Source organism: Adiantum capillus-veneris, chromosome 7 (genome assembly GCF_014529385.1).
Source record: "Adiantum capillus-veneris isolate H3 chromosome 7, ASM1452938v2, whole genome shotgun sequence".
In the NCBI taxonomy this organism is placed as follows: domain Eukaryota; kingdom Viridiplantae; phylum Streptophyta; class Polypodiopsida; order Polypodiales; family Pteridaceae; genus Adiantum; species Adiantum capillus-veneris.
In genome coordinates this window covers 129,387,125-129,414,226 of record NC_140937.1, presented here as the reverse complement: position 1 = coordinate 129,414,226, position 27,102 = coordinate 129,387,125, and the positions used below count along the sequence as shown (strand labels likewise).

Genomic DNA, 27,102 nt, shown 5'->3' with positions numbered 1-27,102 from the left:
GAGTTTGATCTTAGTGAGACAACTAGTAGATTATGGATGTCGTATACTTCTTAGAGAGTAGTCTTCCCAGATGCATTGCATATCGCTAGTGATTTCCAAGGGAGCCTCTAGTGTATTTATTTTGGGCTAAAAGTTACCAATTTTGCGAATCTTGATAATTTTGAGCTTTTTCTTGGCTCTCATTGGTGTAGATCTTAAGATGTTTTTCGCCAGACTTTGCTATAAGGTTTTGTATTTTGGGGTAGCTAGTCGCCGAAGATATGCCTACTAAAGAACTTGATGGTAGGCAAGATTAAGGGCCAAGTAGGTTCGATTGACTAGATTTTATGTAGGAGGTGGGAGATCTTCACACTTCCTCATTCAGTTTTCATCTAGATTTCAAAGACCTTACCCTACTCAACAAGATGTTGTCTCCTAGAAAAACCCTAGTACATATAAGGTGTGTTGTGACATTGATACTTATTTGAAAGTCTAGGTGGCACTACTTAAATCACTTCTTTCTATTGTATAAAAAGTTGTAAGAGATGTTTCTTTTATCCTTACACGTGATATTGAAAAAAATGACCGATTAAGGTCTAAATTAAACTTTTTGTTGAAAAAATGATAAATTTAATTTTAAAATATTTTGCTCGCCAAATTCATAAATTTAGATTCATTTTCTCGCCAAAAACTTGAGTAATATTTCAAAGTCAGTGTCCCAAAAAAAAAACACTCGGAGCCTCGAGTGGCTTGGTATATCATATGCATGTATATGAGATACGAGACGGCTTAGTCTTGACTTTATTGCTAGCATGGATGAAGCGAGAGAGGAGGAGACGTGTCTCCTTTGCAAGTGAGCTTCACCATGCTCACAAGACGGAGCTTTTAGTTGTGTAGGACATGTTAGTAGATTCTATAGAGATAGAGGTAAATAACTGCACACTAGGTGTTATGGGCCCTAGAGTTTAGGAAAGGTTGATTTGGAGCAGCATGCACATTCATGACATTAGTAGCTTCTAAATCAATTTGCACTATATGTGCAATCTCTCTATGAGATTAATTGTAGATATACTAATCACCAGTAGAGGTCATGGCCCGGTTTGGGTGCTTGTAGATCAACTCACCATAGTTAACGAAGCTGGTTATTCCTAAAATGATTCCTTAATCAACAATAATGCAAGGAATTGTGATCCTTGTTTACCGGTCATTTTGGAGGACTCTCTATAAACGGTGGGGAAACACACTAAATATTGTCATTTATCGAAGAGGATAAGCAATTTACAAGTATTGATCTTGTGCTAAAGGATATGCTCGATGCGTACATTAGTATAAAGCAACCCAATTAGAAAGAATATCTCTCTACTTGGAGTTTGTTTACCATGAGACAAAGCAGAGGGGCAACTAAGTTTAGCCTCTTCCTATTTGAATCAGAATCTCAACATTAAACAATGGTTATGGTGGTGTTGTTTACTGATGAAGAACGATATTAAGTCAAGGACATACTTTACTAGTGAGCCAGTTACTTTCATCGAAAGTGAAAAGAGGTACTCTTTTAGATACATCTTACTTGTGCTAGCTTGTATAGCATACTCAAGTTAGTTCTGAATGGAGTTTATATGCTATGTTGGTGGATACGAGCCGGTTACACAAGACGATTGCAAAGAGACAACAACGTGGAAAATCAAGATGCTCTTCTTGATTTTATTGAACCTCCTAGTGAATCGTGTTTCGACCAAATGGACTGCTGGATTCATGAAGGATGACACTACAAAAGAACATTAGTGTTCTTATGAAGATATCACCACTTTTGTTTTCGAAGAAGAAAACCTTTTTGAAGGGGGGAGTAATGTCATGCCTATGGTAGGACTGGGTAGGCCAGGGGCCATGACGGACATGCGATCAAGGGGTGCTATATTTTAGCAGACTATGAGTCTATATATAGCGAGGTTGGGTGGATAGTTGCATGGTTCAGTTTCCTCTGGTCTTAGAAGGAGGTCACCCCTCTCTCTGTTGATCAAGCAGAATCCTTCGTTGCACACAAGAGTATTTTTTTTCTTGATGTTTATTACAAAAGTTTTTTTTTGGGACTCTTCTTAGAGGCCCTTCCCATAGGGCGGCAAGGAAGACCCAAGAGAGTGAAAGCAGCTCATGCAAGTGGCTAGCACATGGGTGAGTAAGCTCGAGCATCCCCCGACATTGGCCCGACAATCTCGTAGGTGATGGCACATTGGAGGTGAGTTTTTTCTGATGTTGCCCTTTTCTCGGCCTTCAAAAAACCTTCCTAGCGATTCTTATGGATGCAACATCAATAGTACACGAGTGAGGTGCCTCTTCCATAGAGGAGTGACGCCTGGCATCCACATCGGTTATCTTCCTCTGACATGGGTGGATTAGTGTGTCATTTATGTCAATGGCATGCTTTGAAGAGGTTAGTGTATAGCTTGAGAGAGAGACTATTGCACGATACAATAGAGTATAATTGCAAATGATAAAGCTTACATTTATTCAACAGAATGTGCCTCTATATAAGGTTAAACAAATAGACATCCTTTTGACATATGAGCACAACATGTGGCCGTCCATGCACAAATACAAGTGGTTTCTCTTTACACAAAGGTTGTATGAGTTTCTTCACATGGCTTGACACATGAGGTGGAAGGGGTTGTTCACACAAGAGATGCGACAAAACCTCGCATCCCAACAATCCTCCCCTATGTGGGTTTTGGTTGCATATCACTCACACAATCCTCCCCTCAAAACACACGAGGGTGAGGCACACAATTAACAATCCTCCCCTTGAAGACAAAGTTGCCTCCCCTAGACACAAAGGGTGTAGGCACACAAAACATTAGGCTGTGGGCATACAAAACATCAAGGTGTAGGCACACACAAGCCCCCCCGACACAAATAGAGGGTAAGGTACAATTGAGAGAATGCTCACATCACATGTCATTTGATGTTTGTTTTGGAGGATTTTCTCCCCCACATACTCCAAAAGGTGTGGGGTGGGTGGATTAGTGTGCCATTAATGGCATGCTTTGAAGAGGTAAACGTAGAGCTTAACAGAGAGACTATTGCACAATACAATAGAGTATAATTACAAATGATAAAGCTTACATTTATTCAACAAAATGTGCCTCTATTTAGGCTTATACAAATAGAAATGCTTTTGACACATGAGCACAAGATGTGGCTACCCATGCACAAATACAAATGGTAGCTCTTTACACAAAGGTTGTAAGAGGTTCTTCACATGGCTAAACACGTGAGGTGGAAGGGGTTGTTAACAAAAGAGATGCAACAAAACCTCGCATCCCAACATCTTGTACCCACTCTTGTAGGAGTGGGTTTTGCATTTGCTCGTGTGGCTATAGGCTACAAGAAGCTAGGTGATTGGTCCTACAGGTTACATGTACAAGTTAGTTGCAGTTATGAGATCTTGCATGCGGTTTTGTGGGATGGGTATTGAGCATCATGTTTTCTCTTTACTTACACATATGATTATGCATTTTCTCCTCTTCTGAGAGTTGTTATCCCCAAATTGTTTATGCGTTGACATTGCTTGGTTTAGAGCATACATTGGACACTACTACTATACATTGCTCTGGTAGAGCTACATTGTGCATATGCGAGTATCAACGGATTACTGTAATGGTCGAGTGATCTCTCACTTTGTTTTGCCATTTTGGCATGGTTTATGGTTGAGATTTTGCTCAACTTACAAGGGAGACTCTGTCAGAATTCTCCTAGGATTTCTCACCATAGTTTTGGTTTCTTGGCATCCGTATAGCAAATATATGTGTCAGAGTCTGAAGACACGAATCGTGAGAGAGAAAGCTCTTGTTCATGTGGAAACTTGTGTTGTTGGTATGACGGTCACATAATGCACATTAGGCATCGTTGTTTTCCATGAATGAGGGTAGCGGCAACGTTGTATGCTAGATGCAAATATGGGTTTCATTCATGTTAGAGCGATGTCTTCGTATGCCAATGGTGATCATGTCACATTATTCATCTGCATTCCCCTTGTTTACATGTCTTTTAAAGGTGGCACTTCTTTCCGTTGGTTGCTAGATTAGGGTGCAATTTTCCATGTCACACCACATCGTGAGTGGTATAGCACTTTCTCTAGCGGAAGATTTGCTCGTGTGCATTTGGTTGATGGATCGGCATTTGACATTGCAAAAGAAAGAGATGTATGCTTGTCACTATCCAGTGGTGCATGATATATACTTTGCCATGTGCGCTATGTTCCTCAGATGAGATAGAGTTTGATCTTAGTGAGACAACTAATAGATTATGGATGTCGTATACTGCTTAGATTGTAGTCTTTCTAGATGCATTGCATATCGCTAGTGATTTCCAAGGGAGCCTCGAGTTGCTTGGTATATCATATGCATTTATATGAGGTACGAGACGGCCTAGTCTTGATTTTATTGCTAGCATGTATTGAGCGACATACAAGGAGACACTTCTCCTTTGCAAGTGATCTCCACCATACTCACAAGGTTGAGCTTTTAGTTGTGTAGGACATGTTAGTAGACTCTGTAGAGCTAGAGGTAGAGCGATAGTGCTCTAGTGACACATAGTAAGCTTGAATCCTCAAAGAGAGGATTATTGAAGGGTTTCTTTTGCTAAACCTGTTTTATCTTGAAATCTGCATCTTTGTCAATCCAACTGTCCTCCTTTGACTTTGACGACTCCATTGTCTGTTTGATTTTCCAATTAGGCCTTCTGTAAGGATCCTTTGATGTTGTCGTAGGCCTCGGTTGACTGTCTTCATCTAACTTTTGACTCGAAGCATTGGAAGACTTAGGACTTCAAATCTCTTTATTACCTTCGTAGATTCCTTGTTGACTTTGGCTGGCTTGAGGTCTTGTTGAACTCTCGAGATGTTCATACAGGTTTGGCTCAGTTGCGGTTGGTCTTTGGTTGATTGGTTGCCAAATCTTTGTGTAGCCTTTGTAGAACCTTTGTGCAAGAGGAAGATTCTTTAAAGTCCATCTTTATTCTGTATCCTCTTGAGAGTTGTGGTAGACTTGAGTAGCATTTGATGTCATTTTGTTGTAGACCTGCTTCTTAGGTATCCTAGGTTGATGTTGAGGTTGATACCCATCGAGACTTCTTTCTTGAAAGGGTCTTGAATTCATTTTATATGCCCTGACTTGTGGTTTTGGTACCCATATCTGTATGTTACCTCTATAGTACTCATGTTCTTTTAAGCTCCATTGCGATGCTATCCATCCCATGTGTTTGTCTTTCTGTGTTGATCCTCAACATTCGATCCACACTGTATCACTGACTTTTACTAAACTGCTTGGAACAAACACTTGCTCGACTTTCTTTTGCTTTCTTGAGTACTTGGGCTGATATACCTTTGATTTTTTGGGTCGCTCCCTTGCAGCAATTGAGTTAAAGTTCTTATAGCCTGATTTACGTGAAGAAGCTAATCCATGAGGGTTCTTTGATGTGAGGCATATGATTTCACACTTTTCGTGGTAGTTGGTGGAAGGTCCACTTTAGCTTTACCTTTGTCTGCAAGATTTGTCTTTGATTCTTGCGACTTCTTCAACTGTGAATCTGAAATTATTGGTATATGTAACCGTTGCTTGCTACCTCTTTGAAAAGAGAGTAATAGCATTGTGTCTTCTTTGTAGGCCTTGTGTTTGTCTAACCATTGATATCCAAGGATGACATCCACATGCATGTCTTTTGAAGACTTTATGTGAAACTTTACGTGCTCTTTATTCTTTTGGATGTTAAGCATAGCAACCATTCCTTCTTGAGTTGTAACCTTACCTAGCATTGCTTTGCTATCCTCTTTACCTAGAGTGATCTCGGGTATTCTTTGGATACTGTCTGCAACCATATTGCACTCTACTTCTTTATAGAGTAGAGCATTGCATCCAACACTAGATCCATTTACACTGTTGAGGACTATAGCTATTTTCATTGGTGGTTCTCTTGAAGATCTTTGTCCTGCTTCTGCCATGGTCTTGTCATGATCTCGTTGTGTCTCTATGGAAGGTGACTTGAGACTTTGAATTCCACTAGGACTTCCATTTGCTTCCTGGTTTTTTGCAACCTCATTATTCTTTACTTCTGGCTTTGGTGGCATCCTCTTCTCAACAGCTTTTGTGGTTGCTTTTTGCTCTGTTTGATCTGCACTTCTTGAGGCTTGATCTGCTTTAAGCTCGTCCGAAGTTCTGTTGGGTGGAGATGATTCATCTTCAATAAACTCTGTTGTGGCATTGGTCTCCATTTGAGTTTTACTCGAGGACTTCATGTTGTCGTTCGTGGGTGACCAGTCTTGGTCTTCATTGTTTGTTGTCTGTGACGACTGCATCTTTGTCGAACTCTATATCTCTAAAACCTTTTGGGTTAGTGGCATTCCCAATATCATGTTATCTATTATATCTTTTGTTGTTATCACATGAAATTGAGATATTATGATCTGAACCTATTTGAATTGTGGTGGAATTGATTCCCCAGCATTATGCTCCTTTGTCTCCAGATATGCTAATGAATTCAGGAGCATCTTCTAGTTGCGGTTGGCCACATTTTTCCCAAGTGCGAAAAGACATGAGGTTCTTGTCTAGATGAAAATCTAGCTTTACTTCACTTGACAGCTTTTCTTCATGTTCATCAATGATGTTGCAGTTGACCTTCTCAGGATTTCTTTCTGTAATGTCTGGTTTTGTTGTGATGGTGTCCTTGAGTTGAACTATATTTCGTTGTTCCTTTGCTTTGATTATCTACTTCAGTCAATGTTGTCTCATTTGACTGAGATACTGCACCTTTTCCTTGCAGCCGTTGAGCATTATCTGCCTACATCTGGGTAACCTTTGATCTTAAGAGATCCACTGTACTTTCTGGCAAAATCCATCTCTTTGGAGGAGATTTTGGTGGTGACTTTTGTGTGGTCTTCTATGTTTTAGCTTTCATTGATTTGGACCTATCTATCACCTGTTCTGGCAGCTTGAGGCTTTGCACCATCTTCTGATAATCTTTGATTCCAGCTTTGCTATCTATAGTGGTTTGTACAAGGTCATGAACCTACTGATATTCATTGCCATCTACATCTCGATGTGCATATGTGAGCTTGGTCACACTCAATTGCTTGAATACTATGGGATTTGTCGGCTTTTGACTTTGACTTGTGGAGATCAACTAAAACTTTTTGTCCCTGATGATTTTCATACAAGCATTTGTCTATAGATTTTGATGGAATCTGGGTCAACTGGAAACTTCCAACAACCATATGATCTTTCAATGGTTTCTCCTTTGAAGGGGTCTGTTGGCTAGAAGCTCTAGGGATTCTAATTGTTGTAGCATTTCTTGGTACTAGGGTTGAGCTTGATTGGTTTGTAGCTTCCCCCTTCCTAGGGTGATCACTAAAACCTACTCCATGATGAGAGTTCAAAACTATTTGGCTCTGGTTTAATCTCACTTTGGGAACTGTGAGGGTACACTTTGGGTAGAACTATGGATGTTTGGTATATGTGAACCTTCTGCATAGTTTACTATGTAACTCCATGAAACATGACAAATAATTCCCCAAGTCAAGCTGTAGATAGGATCATCTTCACCCTGATATTGTCCATCCCATGGGTCTCCTATGACATGAGCTTTTGTGGTTTCAAGACCCACGACATCATAGATTTTAAACTCTCATCGATATCTACGGCTATTTTGGTCAAGTATATGCTTGTTTGGTCACAACGTCGAAGCTTGATTTTTGATGGGGGAGAATTTGGCTATGAACAGATTTCTTGATTCACTCGGGTAATGTCATTAAGCTCTAGAGAGGATGGGCTATAATAGATTATTTCCTCTGAAATGAACCATCCTTCCTGATCTATCATTGGGCACAATTCTATAAGTTGGTATGTGGGCCATTTAAACATCGGTCGATCCTTTTTGTACAATTGACCTTCTCGGTATACATAATGTGCATATGAATTATGTGTACCATACAATGCTAATAGCATTCACTTTGATGTGTTTTGTAGACTCGTGAATGATTGCACACTAGTGGTAGTGGATGCAGAATCGCTTACAAACCTAACACTCTTTTCAACTTTCGGTGATATCTAGACACTTTGACCAAATTCACAGAGGAATTTGTTGTTTAAAGAATCAATTTTAAGTTTTTCATGTGCCTGTGCATCTTCATGCAAATTCTGACTTTGTGCTTTTACTGGTGCTTCTAATGGTAATACAAAATCATCTAATTGCACCCAAAATGATGATTTAGATGCATTTACATAGATTTTCACTTTTTTTGCTTGCTCCATGCTTTGCTTTGCTGTTACTATGTCCTTGTTGTTTGGATTTCTCAGAAAATCCTCCGAAAAATATCCACCTTTTCTTCCACAATCTGAGCAATACAGCATGAGGGTGGTATTTCAATTGGTTCTTCCATATGAAGCTCTTGCTGAGAAGTTTCAGCTTTTGTGTTGGCTAAGTTGTCAGCATCTTCCTTTAGAACACTGAGCATCAAGCTGTAGACTACTCCATCTTGACCTTTGTATTGCCTTTGACCTGGTTCTTTGGTTAGACTGGCTTCTATTGGTTGATTTGTTGGATCTTTCAATTCTAACTCTCGACTATAGATTCGACCACTATAATCCATGTACACTAACCTAGATTGCACATGCACCAACTTTATGGTTTGCTAGCTTCTACAGATATCTAGATAAACACTTGGGTTAAATTTGTAAACATTTGGGAGTTCTCCAGATTTGGCTTTACTATGATCAAAAGGATCTTGGCTCCTGTGCTATTTTTATTAGCTCATTAGATACCTATGGCCTTCTAAATTTGCATATAAGACTTTGCCTCCACTATAGCCATATAGTTGTAAATTTTTCTATGTTGCACTTGTGCTTGTGTTGCTATTGAGTGGCCTTGATTCACTTGAACTCTCGACTCGACTCGTGTCCATGCTGTCTCAATCTCTGAAAATTGTCCTTTAGCAGATTCTGGTGTTAATTAGAAAAATTTCTCTTGCTTCAGCTTGACAAGACTGCTTTTGCCAAAGCTATCTTGGCAATTGACTGCGCTTTAAACTCAAAAGAGTTGACTAATTCTAGCCTCAAAGTGTCAAGATTTGACTGTAGCCTTTTAAAATTTGGACACTTAATAGCTCAATCTGCAATCCAATGTGAATTACTTGTACTTGCCAATTTGTTGCGTGCACAATCATTTTTGGCTGATCAATTGAATGGCCGTGCTTTCAAAAATTGCACCAATTTTTAGTATATCTTGATTAACAACATTTTTGTCATGATGTAAGCATTGTTGCAAACAAATTACCTTTTACCAGTTGGACTTGGGAGGTTGGTGGAAGAGCTAATTTTTAGGATATTTTTCCTGCTTGCTTAGGTATTTCAAATTGTCTATAATAGCTTGGATATATCTTAGGTGTGAGTTCAACTTGTAGTCTTTCTAAATGTTTTGGAACCTTCAATAAAACCTTGTTACCTTCCTTAAAGTTAGCCCGATGTCTCTTTTCATCTAGATATTTTATGTAACTATCTTTAACTTGCTAAACCTTTTGGCATGCCATATGTAAGGTATCCATATTGTCCTTAAGGAATTCCATGACATGTAATTTTTTTTTAGTGGCTAACCCCATCAACAGTGGTGACCTAGGGCAAAAGCTAGACATGAGTATAAATGGATTAAACTTGATAGTAAATGTTTCGTACTATTGTAATTGAACTCAAAAATCAAGAGATACTACTCCCATTCTATTTGCTTCTTGTTGACATACTTGTAGCATATCTTCTAGCTTTTGGTTGAGCCTTTTTGTCTAACCATCTATCTTTGGATGATCATATATACTTAGGTTTGTTGCATGCCCAATTGCTTAAAAAGAGCCCTCCAGAATTTAATATCAAACTTTGGATCATGATAACTTACCATGGTACTAATCAAACCATAAAGCCTATGAGCATGCTCTACAAATAGCTAGTGGGAATAAAATCTACACATCTTGGTCAACGTATTGGCAATAACCCAAGTTCAGTCATGTCCTCATACTAAGTAGTAAGGCCTATTATAAAATAAATAGAAATACTTTCCCATCTACCATTCAAAATCTCAAGGGGATGCCACTTGCTTTGACGCACATTGCTTTATGACATGGATGTTTTTAACAATGCAAGACAGTCCTAAACATGACTATGTTAACCTATTAAATTGTCATCTCACGAGTGCATAAGCCTTCCATATCCTTGGATGCTATGTGCTTGGAATATTTTTATGACATTCATAAAAGATTTGGCACCAAATCTATGTGTCCATAGATACACATACTCGTTCCTTGTGAAGTAGGTACCCATCAAAGATCCTTCAATCGACTTGATTCTCAACCCTCGATGGATGAGATCTGTGTGTGGAGGAAATAGAAACACCACCATCATTGGAGAGAAGGATCCCTTATTTTACCATGCCTCCAAAATTTGGAGTATGCATTGTCATGCTCACATCGACACTAAAAGGAGGCTAAAAACTCACTCTGTGAACAAAATATATCTTCGAAATTATACAAAGACCATCTGCTACAATGTTGTATCAACCTTTGTGATACTGCAGCCAAGCATCATACTTTTGAAGAATCTCAACCCCTGCGCCTTTCAACCCTTTAAAGTAGTTTGATTTGGGTCAAGCACAATCTCTAACTAAGCTCCATACATATAATATATCCACTTTTTCCAAGCGTACACTATATCATAGAGTTTATTTTATAGGGAGAATGATTTTTAAATGAACTATTGAGTTTCTTACACCCAAAAACCGTCAGCCTATCCTCTCAGCGTAAAACTTCACAAATAGCTCTAGAGTTAGCATTTGTTTCTAGAACAAATGGTTGAAGTCGATCAACTATAACAAGTATTCATTGCTATACCATTTTCTAAAATAACTTGCCCAATGTTTTGGGTTCTTATAACTATGCAATTGAGCTTATCAAAACTAGGCTAAAATATAACAAATGGTTTAACTAGATCAACTATAGCAAAACTATGATGCTAGGCATAGTGAATTAACTATATCAATTGTATCATATGTTTTTAGAATGAATAGAGTAGTGAAAAATATTTAAGAATAGCATCCACTTTGGAGGTATCCATTGCTATACCATTTGCTAAACCAATATGCCCAAGGTAGAGTACTTTTGTCTTAATAAATCACACTTACTTGCCTTGGCATAAAGCTTGTGTTGAAGCAATAAGTCAATGAAGATGTTTCAAATTCCCCTCTTTGCTAGTAGCAGAAACCAGGATGTCCTCAAGAAACATGATAATGAACTTACTTATGGTTTCAAACCTCTATCCATAAGTAGTTGGGACATTGGTGCCAAGCGAAAGAGAACAACCAAAAACTCTTAATTCTTGAACCATGTTTGAAGGTATTCTTGGGTATATTTGTAAGTCATGCATACTTTGATGATACCTTGACCATATATCTATTTTTACAATAGCGTGCTCCATGTAATTGATCGAACAATACATTTACCTTGGTACCAATACTTATTCTTGATTGTACCTGAGTTCAATCCATGGCAATCTATGCACATTCATATAGCATCATCTTTTTTCTTCACCATAAAATAAGAGAAGCCCATGGTGAATAACTGGGTTGTATGAAACCTCTATTGAGGTAGTAGTCCACAAGCTGATGTTTTACCCCAGCTGCTTCTCTAAGACTAAGCCAATGGCTTGCATTCATGTTTACTACTTGACATGGCATCTATGCCGTGTTGTACATCTTATACAGATAGTAAACTAGTAGGTGAATAAGTAAGGAAAACATTGTTGTATTCCCAAAGTAACTCCTTGAGTTGAACTATGAATTATGCTTAATTTTCACATAAATTTGTACCCTATGCAAGTTTCAAATGACATCACAAATCAACCATTTCTTGATGCAAATTTACAGGATGCCATTGGTGACAATACGTTGAAAATGAGCAAGCTAGAGGTTTTCCAAGATGGTTGGTGAAAAACTTGCATGATAGTAAATTCAGTGCACCTTTCTCTAGTTGAATTTGTTTAGATTTTCAAATGCATTTTTAGGGTGATCTACGTGTCCTCAGGGGTCTTTAGACCCTCTAGTACAATGTAGATCTCATGAATTCTCTTTGAGCAAAAATAATTTAAGGGGTAAAAAACGAATTGAACAACATAATGTAATTCATTAGGCCTTGGTAAAATTATCCTTTTTAGGGCCAGCCCTAGTGTTGATGTAGACTCTTATTCATTTTCATAGGAAGTTAGGGATGCAGAAACAAAAAGAAATACAATCTTCCTAGGAAAAGAGCAGCTAACTAAGCAAAAAGTTTGAAAAGACAATCAACATATACTTTCCTCTACGTAAACCTAATTGGCAAGAGAATGTCTCAACCGCAAAGGTGCATGAGCATTTTTTAGCCTCCCCAACTCAAGGACATGATTACTAACCAAATGTCTAATATAATGCTATCATGCCTCTTATGTGTTAGGTTGGTATGTTTTTGTTATGTCATGTAGGATGAAGAAGAGACTTTGTCATTTGATGAATCCCAATATTCAAAAAAATTGTTGGGTGGAATGCAATATGAGTATGATGGCACATGGTTTTGATGTGACTTGCCTCTTGGAAAAAAAGGCCATTAGTACTAATTGGGTTTTTGAGTTGAAACATAAGCATAAGGTAGTGTTGATCTCTATATGAGGTAGACTTATGGCAAAAGGGTATGCTTAGGAGGAGAAGGGAATTGCTTTTGAAGATTTCTCCCAATTGTAGTAGTCATTTTGGGCCATAGACAAAGAAAGACATGGTTGCCCAACCCTCTATCCTATGGGTATGCTTTAAATGAATGCATGCTTTTGACAAGTCCACCTTGCTAGTCATTTTCATCCAATTTACTAGACCAATACCAGAGCTAGGTCCTTTAGTTGACATATTAAATTGAAAACACTTGTTTGTTGGACCTACCTGACAAGAAAAGTGGCTATTGTTCTCGTTTCAACTCCAAAATATTTTCATATCACCGCCCACAATTCATGCATTAGCTCTTTTTGAAGAGCCACAATGGTTTTTAACCTGCTACAGAGGAGATACATTTGTAGGGTTGCATTTACTCACAATAGTTTGGAGCGCAAATCAACAACTCGCATGAAGCATAACATGCACCTTCTATTTTGCACTAGGGGTGCATGAATATTGCTCAATTTTTTCTCTTCCATCTCACAGTGTTATTTGCAATAATTTTGTCAATCAATAATTGGCTTGCAACAACCACCCAAACCCTTCAAGGATCATGTTTGCTATCCACTTACAATACATTTGAGACCAATCTCTTCATTCTTTCAAGTGTAACCATTGTGCATCATGAGAATGACAACCAAAATGCACCATGAGTCTAGTTCTATGAGGCTTTGAGGAAAAAATATAGTAATTTACAAAAGAATATGGTCGTGTATGTATAGCCACTTTCTTATGGTAGTGACAAGAGAAACTACTTCTACCATCCTCACACAAGAGACCTTTTCTTACCTCTTTGTAAAGATGATGATGAAAGAAGGTTTTATTGAATCTCTTATTTTTCAAGATATATTAGTTGGGTGTGACCTACTCCAGAAATGTCTACACATTTGTCTTTGGTAAAGGGTTTTAGGCCCTCGATCAACTTTGGTAAGCATTGCATCATATATAGAAAAACAAGATTGATAGTATATTTTTTACTTTTTACTTTTTGCAATAAACAAAACACCTTTGGAGAGGCTCCCAAGGCAGAGAGGAAATGGTTTGGAAAAGTTAACACTCATACTTACACGATACTACCAAAATTTTGGTAGAGGTTTTGTTATCCTTTTTTAAAACGAGTCCCCATCCTGTTTGTAGGGTTTTGAGCTAGTAGCAGTTTAAAAGCTTTATTACCATTGTAGGAGCATGGAAACTTTGGCACTTGTTGAGGAAGATCAAAGCTTTGTGTCATCCTTGTTAATAATTTATCCTAAGATGGACATTAAACATATGGATCCTCGAGTCTCTAAGTTGATTGACAAAGAAATTGTATCCCTATGTAATAACATGACACTAACCATGACCCAAGACTCTAACATCGCTCACGATGCTCCACCCAACCACCCTTTACTACTTTACATAGAGGTCCTATACATAGTGTGCATTCTTGAAATAGGAACCTCCCTAGTCCGTGCTCCCAAAACCTTGTAGCAACTAGGACCACCCTTTTCAAGACATTACCTCCCCCTTGAAGAGGTTCTCCTCTAAAAATCATTAAAAAATTTTACTTAGCACACCAATGCTTTCTTATAAAGCTACGTTAGGCAAAATGATTTGTGATAAAAAAATATATGACTGCAATCAAACTGACAACTAGACCCTCTAAAGAGATTGTCCCTGTGAGGATAAGGGTCTAGCAAGGACCTAGCAGGGGGCTACTAGCCCAATGGCTTGGGAAAGGTGCCTTATATAGCCAATCCACTTTGTAAGCAATTGGGCCCGTAGCCCCTTGCTAGGCCCTTGTCCAAACCCTTGACCTCGTAGTCCCCTTGGCCAAAAGGGATCTCAAACTCATGGTGGAGTCTACCTTGGTCAAGGTTCCGAGCTGAGCAAAACTTGATGCTCCTAATCCTACAACAATCCCTTCCAAGAACTTGAAACTGTTACATACTTGTGTAGATCGATCAAGTAGATGATTGTCAGCCCGACTTGTGTGTTACACGTAAAATAGTGTGGCAGCCTATGCCAAAGTCCATAGGTACATGTAATCTCCACATGTGCAGTAAATCTCAAACTATTGTTCTTCTCATGAAAAGAGAAGACCCTTGTGTGGAGTGGTTATTTTGAACTAAACATCCCAAAAAATCTCTAACTCCACAATATAATGGATGTTACATAGTGCTTATTCATATTTATGCAATGACAAGAGAGACTTGGTACAATACAATCTTTGTTTCCTTGTGACCTAGGTGATGCAATGAAGATGGAAAGCTTCATGCATCACAAGCATAACATAAACTTTGCAAAAAGCATTAACTACTCCGCGGCCTCAGTCCCAAGGCCTCAAACACCTTCGAAGGTGGAGAGAGCTAGCGGGGAATGAGGGTAGGGAAGAGGAAGAAGAATCATTCACAAGAGAAAAAAATAGTTCCTCTTGAGTTGTAGAAGAAACGTGAGCCTGGATAGTGTGTATGTTGTTCCCTCTTGAGTTGAGAAACCATAAGGTGGCGCTTCAGACCAAACACCCAATGGAAAAAATCTTGTGGGAAAAAAGTTCCCTTAGCTACATATAGCAATGTTTTATCATTCATTCTCACATGCAAACGAAAGAAAGCCAGCTCACAAACAACATACCTACATTTCACCAAATTTGAACACATTCAAAAAGGTGGTGTGGGATCTCATGTAGGTGGTGTAGCAATCTCCTTCCTCAAAAACACTCACCATTATGTTAAAGCTTGGTCATCAACCCATAAAGGCTTTTTGCATTACTCGTGTTTGTGTATCAACCCATCAAGGCTTTTTCCATCACTCGCGCTTGTGAATTTATCTATCTCCATTGTTTCACTCCCAAACTTTGGCACTCCCTTGCTCCATGTTTGCAGAGCACTCAATTGCAATGCACTAATCCTGCTTGGCACAAGGCTTGACATATAGTGTTGAGGCAAGGCTTACCTTAAATTCAACTCATAATGTTGCCATTTCTCCAACACGAGGAGCACACATAACATATGGAGGCCCATTGGAGGGAGGTTACAAGCAATTCCAACACCAGCAAGTTAAGTAACAACAAAATAAGCTTTGCTTTTCAAGAGAGGGGATCCTCTCTCTCTGTCGCTACCCCTCTCTCTCTCCTCGTCTCTTCCTTCTCTTCTGGCTCAGTTCCTCAGACACCGTGAGGCCCTAACGCAGCTTCGTTCTTCATCTGTGACAAGGTACTCTTCTATCACACTGTCGCTCTTCCTCTTCCGTTTCCTCTTCCCTGAAAGAGCATTTAGGGCGGCACCATCAATTTGGGTGATTTGAGAGGCTATGGACGACGACGACTTTGGGGAGCTTTACGGCGATCAAGCAGTCGTGGGTCTGTCCTCTGGTGAAGCTGGAAGCTTGCATAATTCGTACTCAAGCTACGCAATTTTTGATGATGATGATATCGAAGACGACAAGGCATATGTTACCACCCCTTCCGTGCATACACTTCCGTGCCCCCGTTCTCCTCCTGAAGGTCACGTCACTCAAATGACAAACTCTCCTGTGCTTGTTGCCGAGCTCCATGAGCCCGATCAGCTTGCAGACAGGGATTCCGATGAGGATGATGACCTTCTTTTGCTTGGCTACAACAGTAAGTCGGGCTCTTCAGGTAGAAAGGTACCAGCGGATGACACACAGGGAACGGGAATCGATGACCCAGAGGAAGAATTTGCTAAGCTAACTGAGATCTCAAAGACTGAGAATGTCGAGGAGAACGGTGGGCTTGTTTCACTCTCCTCAAATCCCAACAGAGCTGCTGCGGTGTGTGTACCTGGCATCATGCCGACTCAAGAACTTACTTCACTGCCTCAGAGTAATTATTTGAGTGGGCATACTGTGGGTCCCGATGTTACGAACCATACTATTACCATACCAGGGCTTTCGACCACAGTGAGTGCCCCTTTTTTTGATATGGGGGATAATGGGGATGTTACAGAAGATGCTTGGGAGCAACAGCAAGTCGGAAAGCAGCGTATGCGACCTGAAGGAGGTGTGGCTATGGATGCTGCAGATGATTGGGACACAGACAGTGATGATGGTTTGCAAATAGTGTTGAATGAGTATCCCTACCATGCATCTGGGGAGAAAGGAGCCTCTGACAGATATGAAGCAGGAAGTGAAGATGAAGACGATGACAATCTTATAATTCTCGAACGCACTGAGGATGGAGAGGATCAGTTGTTGCAGGCCCCGGATACTCAAGCAATTCAAGGAGATGGAGCAGGAGAGAAGCAAACTGGCGTTGAAGATAACAAAGGGCAACAAGACAAGGTTCTAGCAGGTGTCCCACCACCCCCTCAGGCTCCAAGGGCTTATGGTTATCATAATTACAATTCTCCCTACAAGGTTGGTGCTTCTTCCACCATTCTGGCATCTCCATCTCTTGCTGGTCTGTATTGATAGGAGATTCTGTTTTCCTGATGCTGTTCAATTTTCAGTTGATTTGTTCATCTCATCAATCAAACAAAAAGAGAAGATTTTGTCATGCTTTTGCAGTATGTTTTCCTAATGTTTTTTCTTTTTGTGTGATGAAGTGTCTCACTTGATGATTTTAAAATGTGTTCCATCATGCTTGTGCAATATGTCTTCTTTTGATGAAGTGTCTCACTAAATGTGTTCCTTGTTTGACATGGACGCCAATGCTTTGTTCCGCCAACTGTACATTTTGCTGAGCCATTTGGGTGTCTTTACTGGGCTTCTTTTGTTAGAGATTCAACAGTTTTTGGGTAGAAAAAGAAATGCTGAGTTTATTATTTCCTTTTACGAGAAAAGGGTCACATACTCACTCGTTTTTTGCATTTAATATCTTCTCGGAACCAGATCTTTCTGCAAAGAAGTTTATGTTCTCTCTTATTTACACCAAAAAGTGAGAGCTAGGATTGCTAGGTAGATAGTTGCGCCATGATTGCTATTCCATTCATGCAAGAACATAGATTGCACTAGATCCTAGGGGTTTTGGTTTGGCAATTTTGTAAGCCTATTTGCAGGACCTGCTTGCCTGTACAAGTTTGTTAGGTCAGGTTTTGTCGCTTGGAACACTCTAGGATAAATGGTTTGTATGTGTGTTTAACAAGTGTTGTTACAGCTCAATGGGCATCCAGCAACACCAATTGTGTAGCTTAGGATAATTTCAATGTGTTGGTTTAGTTCCTAGGTCCAATGCATCACGTTTTAGGGTCCTGGCAATACCCTAAAACGATGTGTGCACACATGTGTGAAAAGTCAATTTACAATTCACACGGTCCTTGAACACAATTTGAGGTTCTTTTCTCTCGCGAAGCGAGGCAGGTGCACTAAACTCAAGGGCGTCTGCTTTTCCTCTCACATTGTGCCAGTGCTGCTGTTGCCCGTCCTCGCCAATGCCATCCCCCATCCGCAACAAGATTTCCTGCATTTTCAGCCTTGAAAGCGCATTAGATCTGCGTTTTTGAAGCCAGCATTCAACCCTTGAATCCTCTCACATCAGGTGTACAAATCAGCCCTAGTTCTTCCCCTCGGTGGCCATTCTCAACCCATGTGGAACCGGATCTCATCGGTGCATTAAGTTTGCCATCTTGAGGAATTGCCGCGGCGGTAATGTACTAACTTCGAGTTGAGTCATGCATTGAGGTATATCATTTGTGATGAAAAGGAAATACGACCCTAAATGCTTGGGATCCGATCGGCGTATCTTCTCGAGTCACCTCTCTCTCTCTCTCTCTCTCTCTCTCTTTCCATCTCTACCATCTCTCTAACTCTCTATATGATAACATCATATATAGAGTCATCTCTCTATTGATTCTGAGTAAGAAGACATTTGAACACAAAGTCTCATTCAGGAACGCAAGGTTAACAACATAGGATTGTGATTGTGTGAGTGCTCGATTCTATCCAATCTCTCAATTTTGTTGCATTTGACATTGGTATTAGAGCTTTGTTCGCACTTGTCGCCAAGTTTTTTTTCTCGTGTTTGAGTTGGTGCTTTTAGTGGATTCCAAGGAAGACTCCTCCCACTCTTGGAATAGCAGGCCTTCGGGTGGATGTAGGATCAATCTTACATAGTATAAAATGTGTTGCAGTTTTGGTGTGCCTGCAAGGGGGTAGATAGTACCTTGGAGTGAAGTATGTCATGCCACTCTTACATATTGGATGATGAAGTTGTGGTGTGCCTGCGAGGGGGTAGATAGTGCAAGTGAAGTCTGTCATACCACTTTTACACAAGGGAAGAAATCCTTGCATGGTGGTAGATTGGTAGCGGCATGGATACCTCTGACCATCAAGGTGATACCTCTATAGTGAATGATGATTGATCCTCTATTCTCCCCTCCGCGTATTGAGTTTCACCTCCTCCCAATCCATCCAATCCCATGGACTCCATGATGAGGATGCGGCAAGAAGAGGTGCGTCGAAAAGAGTATGTGGATGCGGTTGAGCGTGAGGAGTGGAGAGACTCACAAGCAAGAGAGATAGGTTATGCACCATTCAATCTCTACCCTAACACATCGCTCCCCGCTTGAGCAGGATTATGAGAGGCATGTCAGAACATTGCAAAGGCTACGAAGGGTACGATGAATCGATTTCCGAGAAGATCCAGTTTATATGATGGTAAAATGGATGCTATTGCTGTTTATTCTTGGTTTCATGAATTCAATTCTTACTTTAAGGTTGCAAAAAAGTATGAAAATAATAAGGTTTTTCTAGCCTCTATACATCTCATGGGTGATGCTATCATCTGGAAAGAGGAGTGGATGAAGAAGTTGGCTACGCACAAGGTTGCCAATGATGCGTCTTTTTTGGTTATGCCTCTCACATTTAGTAGGGAAGAGTTCCAAGAGGGGATTTGAAGGCGCATTTTTACCTCCACAATACCTCAAGATAAATCCATCAGATAATTTGGTCAAGGGTATTTTTAGTCTTTTTGGCCTTCGATGCAAAGTGGATGGAGGACAACATCGCAAATTCTCTTCAGAGAGAGCTGTACCTTTAAGCTTTTGGGCTTTTAGCAGTGTCTATGCCAAAAGTTATTGATGAATCAACAAATTGAATCTGGTGCAGTACAGATTGCACAAGAGGGGAGCCACTCCACTCCTTTGTCATATGTCTAGATTGAATAAAGTCACTAAATTCTTTTTGAGATTTTAGGGGTACTGACAGGCTGACATTATTTTGTGGAATGACTCTATGGCACTGTTGACGTGGTAGGCCGTACGGATTGGCGCGACTTAGGCCGGTAGCTCTAGCCCTAGCTTTTGGGACCAAGATGTTATTGACCTTGAAGCTTTTCATGTGCATTGCGTTTGGAAGGCCCAGGGCCTATAAATTCATTGCCAGGGCCTTAGTCTCAGGTAGATGAGCTTGGGAGCGCTGCTAAGAAGAACCCTCGCACATTGTACTTTGTGAAGCATTAATAATAAAGAAAGGGGTGCTAGTCTTTGGGCCAGTCTCTCTAGGCACATAACTTCTTCGTGCTGTGTCGTCTCTCTTAGTTTTGTTTGTAGATCATCGGCTTGGAGTGTCCAAATCTATTACATCAACAATGCAATTTGCAGAAGTCCGTGCTGTTTGCCACGTCATAAGCCAGCGTGAAATTCGAGCGTCCGTATAGCTGCCACATCATCAATTTTTATGCGAGGTCTTCTGAGTGTGTGTGTGGGTACTTTATTTTTAGGCCCCATCGGAAGGGGTCCCTTAAGTTGGTAAGACTTTATTATAAGTTGTTGGTCACACTCGATGTCACGTGACACATCCCAACCCCATGTGTCCGTGGACAAGCTACACCACAACAGGGTTCAGTCAGTTCAGTCAGTCCGATCAAGTTAGATTAGCAGTGATCTGGCACTTATGTGAGTCTATTCGTAGACCGTGCATGCCTTGTCACTTAGCATAGATGCATATCCTCCGGTTGCACACAACATGATCATCGGAATTCCCATTAGAATCCATTAGCATCAGTTAGGGAAATTTTCCAGTGCATTTAGCCTATTTTCCTATTTTTGGTTATTTTCACTTATTATTTTTAAGTGACTTCCCAACAAAAGTAGGTAGGGCAATTTTGCAAGTTAATATATAAGCAAACCCAAGTTAGCACTTTTTGGCAGAAGAGGTAGCAGGAGCACCTTGCTCAACAGGCAACTTCTCAGCAAGACCAACCCCAACGACTACTCTTGCGTTTTCTCCACGGAAGACCTAGCGTTTTTGCATCAGATCAAACCCGGCGTCATCAAGACACAGCAGATCAGCCTAGCGTTTTTGCATTTGCAGAACCCCGACGACAGAAGGACCAATTTCAGCCCGTGGCGTTTTTGGATTTCAATAGCAAATTAAGACCGGCATCATTCACCTAAAGTCTAGCAGATTCAGCCTGTAAAGACCATCAGTTTTCAGCCCTAAGAAACCAGCCAAGAAAACGCAGCCAAAACAGTCATTTTCAGCCACCGAAACAGTCCCGAAATTCAGCGATTAGAAGATCTCAGATTTCAGCCATCGTCGTCGTCGTCGTCACCGTTGTCGTCATCGGCATAGCATACGCATTGTACACCTTTGTGCAATCAAAGAATAGACCACTCTCGCCGACGAGAGTGGGGCCTTCGGAGGAGGGTTTTACAACCTCTCGGGTGTCGTATCTCTTCTCTCTCCTTCTCTCAGTCTCATTCATTTGCACGCACAACATCCACTCACTTTGTTGGTGACCATAGCACTCTACAAGACGGAAAGCTCTCTTTCCCTAAGAACTAAAAGGAACCTTGAGCAGTAAACATCACTATTCTTGAGAAAATACAACATTCATTCCGCTGCACCTAACATTGGTATGAGAGCTTTGGAAGTGTTCTGCATTACTCAAGGAAAGAACCACAAGAACCACAAGAATTTTTTTTTTGCTTGTTGCGATCGTACGAACCCAAGTTTACTTGGGCGTGGCGATTCCTAATCGTGTTTTGTTGAAGAGTGACAGGAATCCCAAGAAAGAAGGGCTTGTCCAGCCTCTCCTTGTGTCTCTTTTCACTCATTGAGAGCGGACCGTGCACTTAGCGGCCGGCCAATCGACGTGAAGTGGGAAAAAGCAACCTTGGTGTGAGCACAAGGCCGCCAAGGGGTGCGCCCGCAGAAAAGGGTAGAACTCGGGTGAAGAGAAGATCCTTCTCCAACGCGATTTGCAAGCGAAAGAACACCTCAAGAACCCTAGATTCTCACGAATCAAGGACCTCAAGAACCTCAAGAACCCAAGTTCCTTGTGAACTTAAGAACCCAAGACCCCCAAGAACCCGAGTTCCTCGTGAACTTAAGAACCCAAGACCCCCAAGAACCCACAAGAACCCACGACTTCAGAATGGTCATCACTCGAAGCGGAATGGATATTTCGGTTGGAAGTGATGAGCATGAGAGAGGTGAAGAAGAATTTTCCCCACCAGGAGGTTTTTCCGACCCTTCCCCATCTACGACACCGATTGCATTAACTCCAAAGGAGGAGTTGAAGCTGTTGTTTATGGAACAGGATTTACAACGCAAAGCAAGATATGCCGTAAGGATGGCAACCATAGCGCGTGAGCACGAGCAAGCACGCTTGGAAGCCAAAGAACGACAAGCCACATTGGATCGTGAATCCAAAGAAAGAAAAGATGAAATGGAACGCAGACACACAGAGAACCAAGCAAGACAAGCAGAATTTGATCGTACGAACAAAGCCCTCAAAGAACAGAGCGACTGACAGAACAAAGAGATGTTGCGACTTTTTTCTCAAGTACAGGCGTACTTTGCACAGAATCACGAAAAGGAGACTCTCTCAGTCTCTTCTTCTCCAAAGGATGATACACAAGATTTGCATGATTGTGTGAAGCATGATGATGATGATTCGATTGACCATGACTTACATGATGATTTGAATGACAATGATAAGCATGATGATTTGGATGCCAATGATTTGCATAAGGATTTTGATGACAATGACAAGCATGATGATTTGCATGATCAAGATGTGATTTCTCACGAGCATGATGATTTGCATGATCAAGATGTGATTTCTCACAAGCATGATGTGTTGCATAAAGATGATGTGATTGTTCACAAGGATGATGTGTTAGTGGATGCTTTTTCTAGTGAAGCTAACCTCGTTGTAGATTTGATCAATCACCACGAATCGATCTTGGCTTTCGAGTCGAGATCCACAAATCCCCCACAAGAAGATTTGATAGATCCCGAAGAACCGATCTTGGCTCTCGAGCCTTGGTCCAAAGAACCATCACAGGAAGTATTATGTGTTTGCATGATTGATACGCACGCATTGTTCGAGTGTTTCATTCGTGAAGGTTTCCTGTATTTTAGTCAACATCGTTATGTGATCCCTTTTCCTAGGCATGACGTATTGTATGTTGAGCACGTTTCTCTCATGGATGAGCACGAATGTATGCAGATTGTTCATAAAAAGTTGAAAAGTTTGTATGTCAAGAAGTCACATTCCGTGTCTCTTCCTTGGCATGACACAGTTTCCGAAAGAGCACATGATTGTATGAGCACCAAGCATGGGCATTTCCATTGTGATTTGCCACCATTGATTGATTTCGATCAAACTAACAAGATTCGATCACATTGTTTGCATGTGTTTGATGAACGGGTTGTCACTCCATCTGTTTGTTCATCTACCTTGCATACACAGTCCTTCGAGAAGACACGATTTGTTTCCTTCACTTTACATGGAATGGGTATGTTCATGGTTTTGTGTTGGAGATGGTTTCCGGAATTTTCAGCCATGGAGATTCTTGAAAACGAAAGAAGCAGGACTCTAGACGAAGTTGAAGCAAGAAAGGAGATTCAGAAGACTTTGTGTCGCTTTCGGCGCGGCCCAAAGAAGCAAGCGTTGCAGACCTTTATGAAGTTCAAGTACCGCACGACCCACACATCAGAGTGGGCCGGCGAAGAGTCCCTTCTAGGATTCCGGATGCTGTTGGCGATCTCCCTCGATGCCATACAGTTCGGTACCAGTACCTCACTTTGAAAAGGAGGGGATGTCACGTGACACATCCTAACCCTATGTGTCCGTGGACAAGCTACACCACAGCAGGGTTCAATCAGTTCAATCAGTCCGATCAAGTTAGATTAGCAGTGATCTGGCACTTATGTGAGTCTGTTCGTAGACCGTGCATGCCGAGTCACTTAGCATAGATGCATATCCTCCGGTTGCACACAACATGATCATCGGAATTCCCATCAAAATCCATTAGCATCAGTTAGGGGAATTTTCTAGTGCATTTAGCCTATTTTCCTATTTTTGGTTATTTTCACTTATTATTTTTAAGTGACTTCCTAACAAAAGTAGGTAGGGCAATTTTGCTAAGTTAATATATAAGCAAACCCAAGTTAGCACTTTCTGGCAGAAGAGGCAATAGGAGCACCTTGCTCAACAGGCAACTTCTCAGCAAGACCAACCCCCGCGACTACTCTGGCGTTTTCTCCACAGAAGACCTAGCGTTTTTGCATCAGATCAGCCTTGGCGATTTGTGCACAACAGATCAGCCCTAGCGTCATCACGACACAGCAGATCAGCCTAGCGTTTTTGCATTTGCAGAACCCCGGCGACAGAAGGACCAATTTCAGCCCCTAGCGTTTTTGGATTTCAGCAGCAAATTAAGACCGGGATCATTCACCTAAAGTGTAGCAGATTCAGCCCGTAAAGACCATCAGTTTTCAGCCCTAAGAATCCTCATTTTTCAGCCAAGAAAACGCAGCCAAAACAGTCATTTTCAGCCACCGAAACAGTCCCGAAATTCAGCGATTAGAAGATCTCAGATTTCAGCCATCGTCATCGTCGTCGTCGTCACCGTTGTCGTCATCGGCATAGACCAAGTTGCATAGTCCATTGCATACGCATTGTACACCTTTGTGCAATCAAAGAATAGACCACTCTCGCCGACGAGAGTGGGGCCTTCGGAGGAGGGTTTTACAACCTCTCGGGTGTCGTATCTCTTCTCTCTCCTTCTCTCAGTCTCATTCATTTGCATGCACAACATCCACTCACTTTGTTCGTGACCACAACACTCTACAAGACGGAAAGCTCTCTCTTTCCCTAAGAACTAAAAGGAACCTTGAGCAGTAAAGATCACTAATCTTGAGAAAATACAACATTCATTCCGCTGCACCTAACACTCGATGAGGATCTGTAAGTTGGTGAGAGCTCTTGCTTCTTTTGCTGCTACTAGGGTTTAGGCCCCTCGATCGGGATCTGGATTCTGCAGGTCTTCATTGGCTTGACATGTTAGCAGTTTGTGACAACGTACTAGAATCTCATTCAGTTCACATACAGTTCTCAATCACTTAGCCATCACTCTAAATCTTGCAGATCTCGTAACACATCTCTTGATGCACTAAGTTCAAATCATTCATTAGACAAACTATTGCAAACATTTCATCTTTCTCTACATGCCTCTAGCAATACATACATGAAAGGGCACATGTTTTGAATTGAATTGAGGAAATTGCCTGTCGGCAAGACTTGAAAGTTGGTAAAACTTCTTCTGCATCTTTCCTTAGGGATTTGACCCCTCTCTGTCCGAAGTCCGTCCTTAAGGTCATACCACGTCATCACTTTGTGACATACCCCCTATTGAAAGAATTGTAATCGCCCTCGATTACCCTGTAAAAATAGACATAGGACAAAAACTAGTTCAGTAGACACTTGCTCTAAGTTCCGACTGTCACGTGACACATCCAACCGTATGTGTCCGTGGACAAGCTACAACACGACAAGGGTTCAGTTAGTCCAGCCAGTCTAGATTAGGAGTGATTTGGCACTTTTGTGAGTCTATTCGTAGATTGTGCATGCCCAGACACTTAGTGTAGATGCATATCCTCTGGTTGCACAGAGCATGATCATAAGCATTCCCATCAGAATCCTTCAGGGGAATTTTCTAGTGCATTTAGCCTATTTTCCCTATTTTTGACATTTTTCACTTATTATTTTCAAGTGACTTTTGTTGGAAAGTAGGTAGGGCAAATTGAGTAAGCTTGTATATAAGCAAACCTAGACTAGCACTAATTGGCAGAAGAGGCAGCAGGAGCTCCATCGCTCAACATGCAACTTCTCATGCAAGAACCCCTTGGTGGCGTTTTCCCTCGAAGCAGAGACTCCCCTTCACCTAGCGTTTTCATCATCAAGAAACCATCGCCAGAAGTCTTCAGCACTTAGCGTTTTTCAAGCAAATCTCCATCGCCACAGAGGGCAGCAGTTAGCGTTTTCAAGCAAGACATCAGCAGTCAAGATCAGCCCCAAACCAGCAAATTGGACAGCAGGTTTTCAGCCTAAACAGCGTTTTTGAAGAAGCCTAAATCAGCGTTTTCTGCATCATCAGATTTCAGCCTCTGGTGTTTTTGGACAGCAGTACATAAACCTCAATTTTCAGCCCTTAGATCGGTCTCGCCATCTCTGTTGTCGTCGTCGATCTAGCCTAGACTTGCATCAGTGACATGCATTCAGTTTGTACCAATTTGTGCAATCAATAGTAGACCACTCTCGCCGACGAGAGTGGGGCCTTCGGAGGAGGGTTTTACAACGTCTCTGGTGTTGTAATCTCCTCTCTCTCTATCTCTCAGTCTCATTCATTTGCACGCACAGTGTCCATTCACTTTGTTTATGATCATTGCATTCTCTCATTAAGAACAGAAGGCTCTACTTCCATAAGAACAAAAAGGAACCTTGAGCATAGTTCGGAGCACTCATCTTGAGCAAAGTTCAAACATTCATTCCGCTGCACCTTACATTGGTATCAGAGCTTTGACAGTGTTCTGTATCACTCAAGGAAAGAATCACAATATATTTTTTTGCTTGTTGAGGTCGCACGAATCCAAGTTCGCTTGGGCGTGTCGATTCCTAATCGTGTTTTTGAAGAGTGACAGGAATCCCAGGAAAGAAGGGCTTGTCCAGCCTCCCCTTCTGCCTCTTTTCACTCATTGAGAGTGGACCATGCACTTAGCGGTCGGCCAATTGACGTGAGGTGGGAAAAAGAAACCTGCAAGGCCGCCAAGGGGTGCGCCTGCGGAAAAGATCAGAACTTGGGTGAAGAGAAGATCCTTCTCAAACAAAGATTGCAAGCGAAAGAAAACCCTCAAGAACCTCAAGACCCTCAAGAACCCAAGAACCTCAAGACCCTCAAGGACCCAAGAACCCACGACCCTCAAGAACCAAACATCATAGTGCATGGTCATCACCCGAAGCGGAATGGATACTTCGCATACAGGTGATGAGTATGAGAGAGGCGATGAAGAGTTCTCCCCTCCAAGAGATTTTTCTGACTCTCCCCCTTCCCCATCTACGCTACAAGTTGTACCAAATCCTATGGAGGTAATGGTCAAGTCGATGATGGAGATGATGGCACAACTAGAAAGAAAAAC

General features: G+C 41.2%; 1 protein-coding gene across 2 annotated transcripts in view; it reads left to right on the top strand.

Annotated features, from left to right (window-relative positions):
• Positions 1-15,756: 15,756 nt before the first annotated feature.
• Positions 15,757-27,102, top strand: part of LOC147454611 (uncharacterized) — a 36,055-nt gene continuing 24,709 nt past the window's right edge. The window contains exon 1 of one of the 2 annotated variants that reach the window (XM_086516506.1): positions 15,757-17,091. In XM_086516506.1, the coding sequence (XP_086372632.1) occupies positions 16,027-17,091 (1,065 nt within the window). In that variant the 5' untranslated portion in view covers positions 15,757-16,026. The remainder of the gene's footprint in view (positions 17,092-27,102) is intronic. The other variant, XM_086516505.1, reaches the window with a different exon arrangement.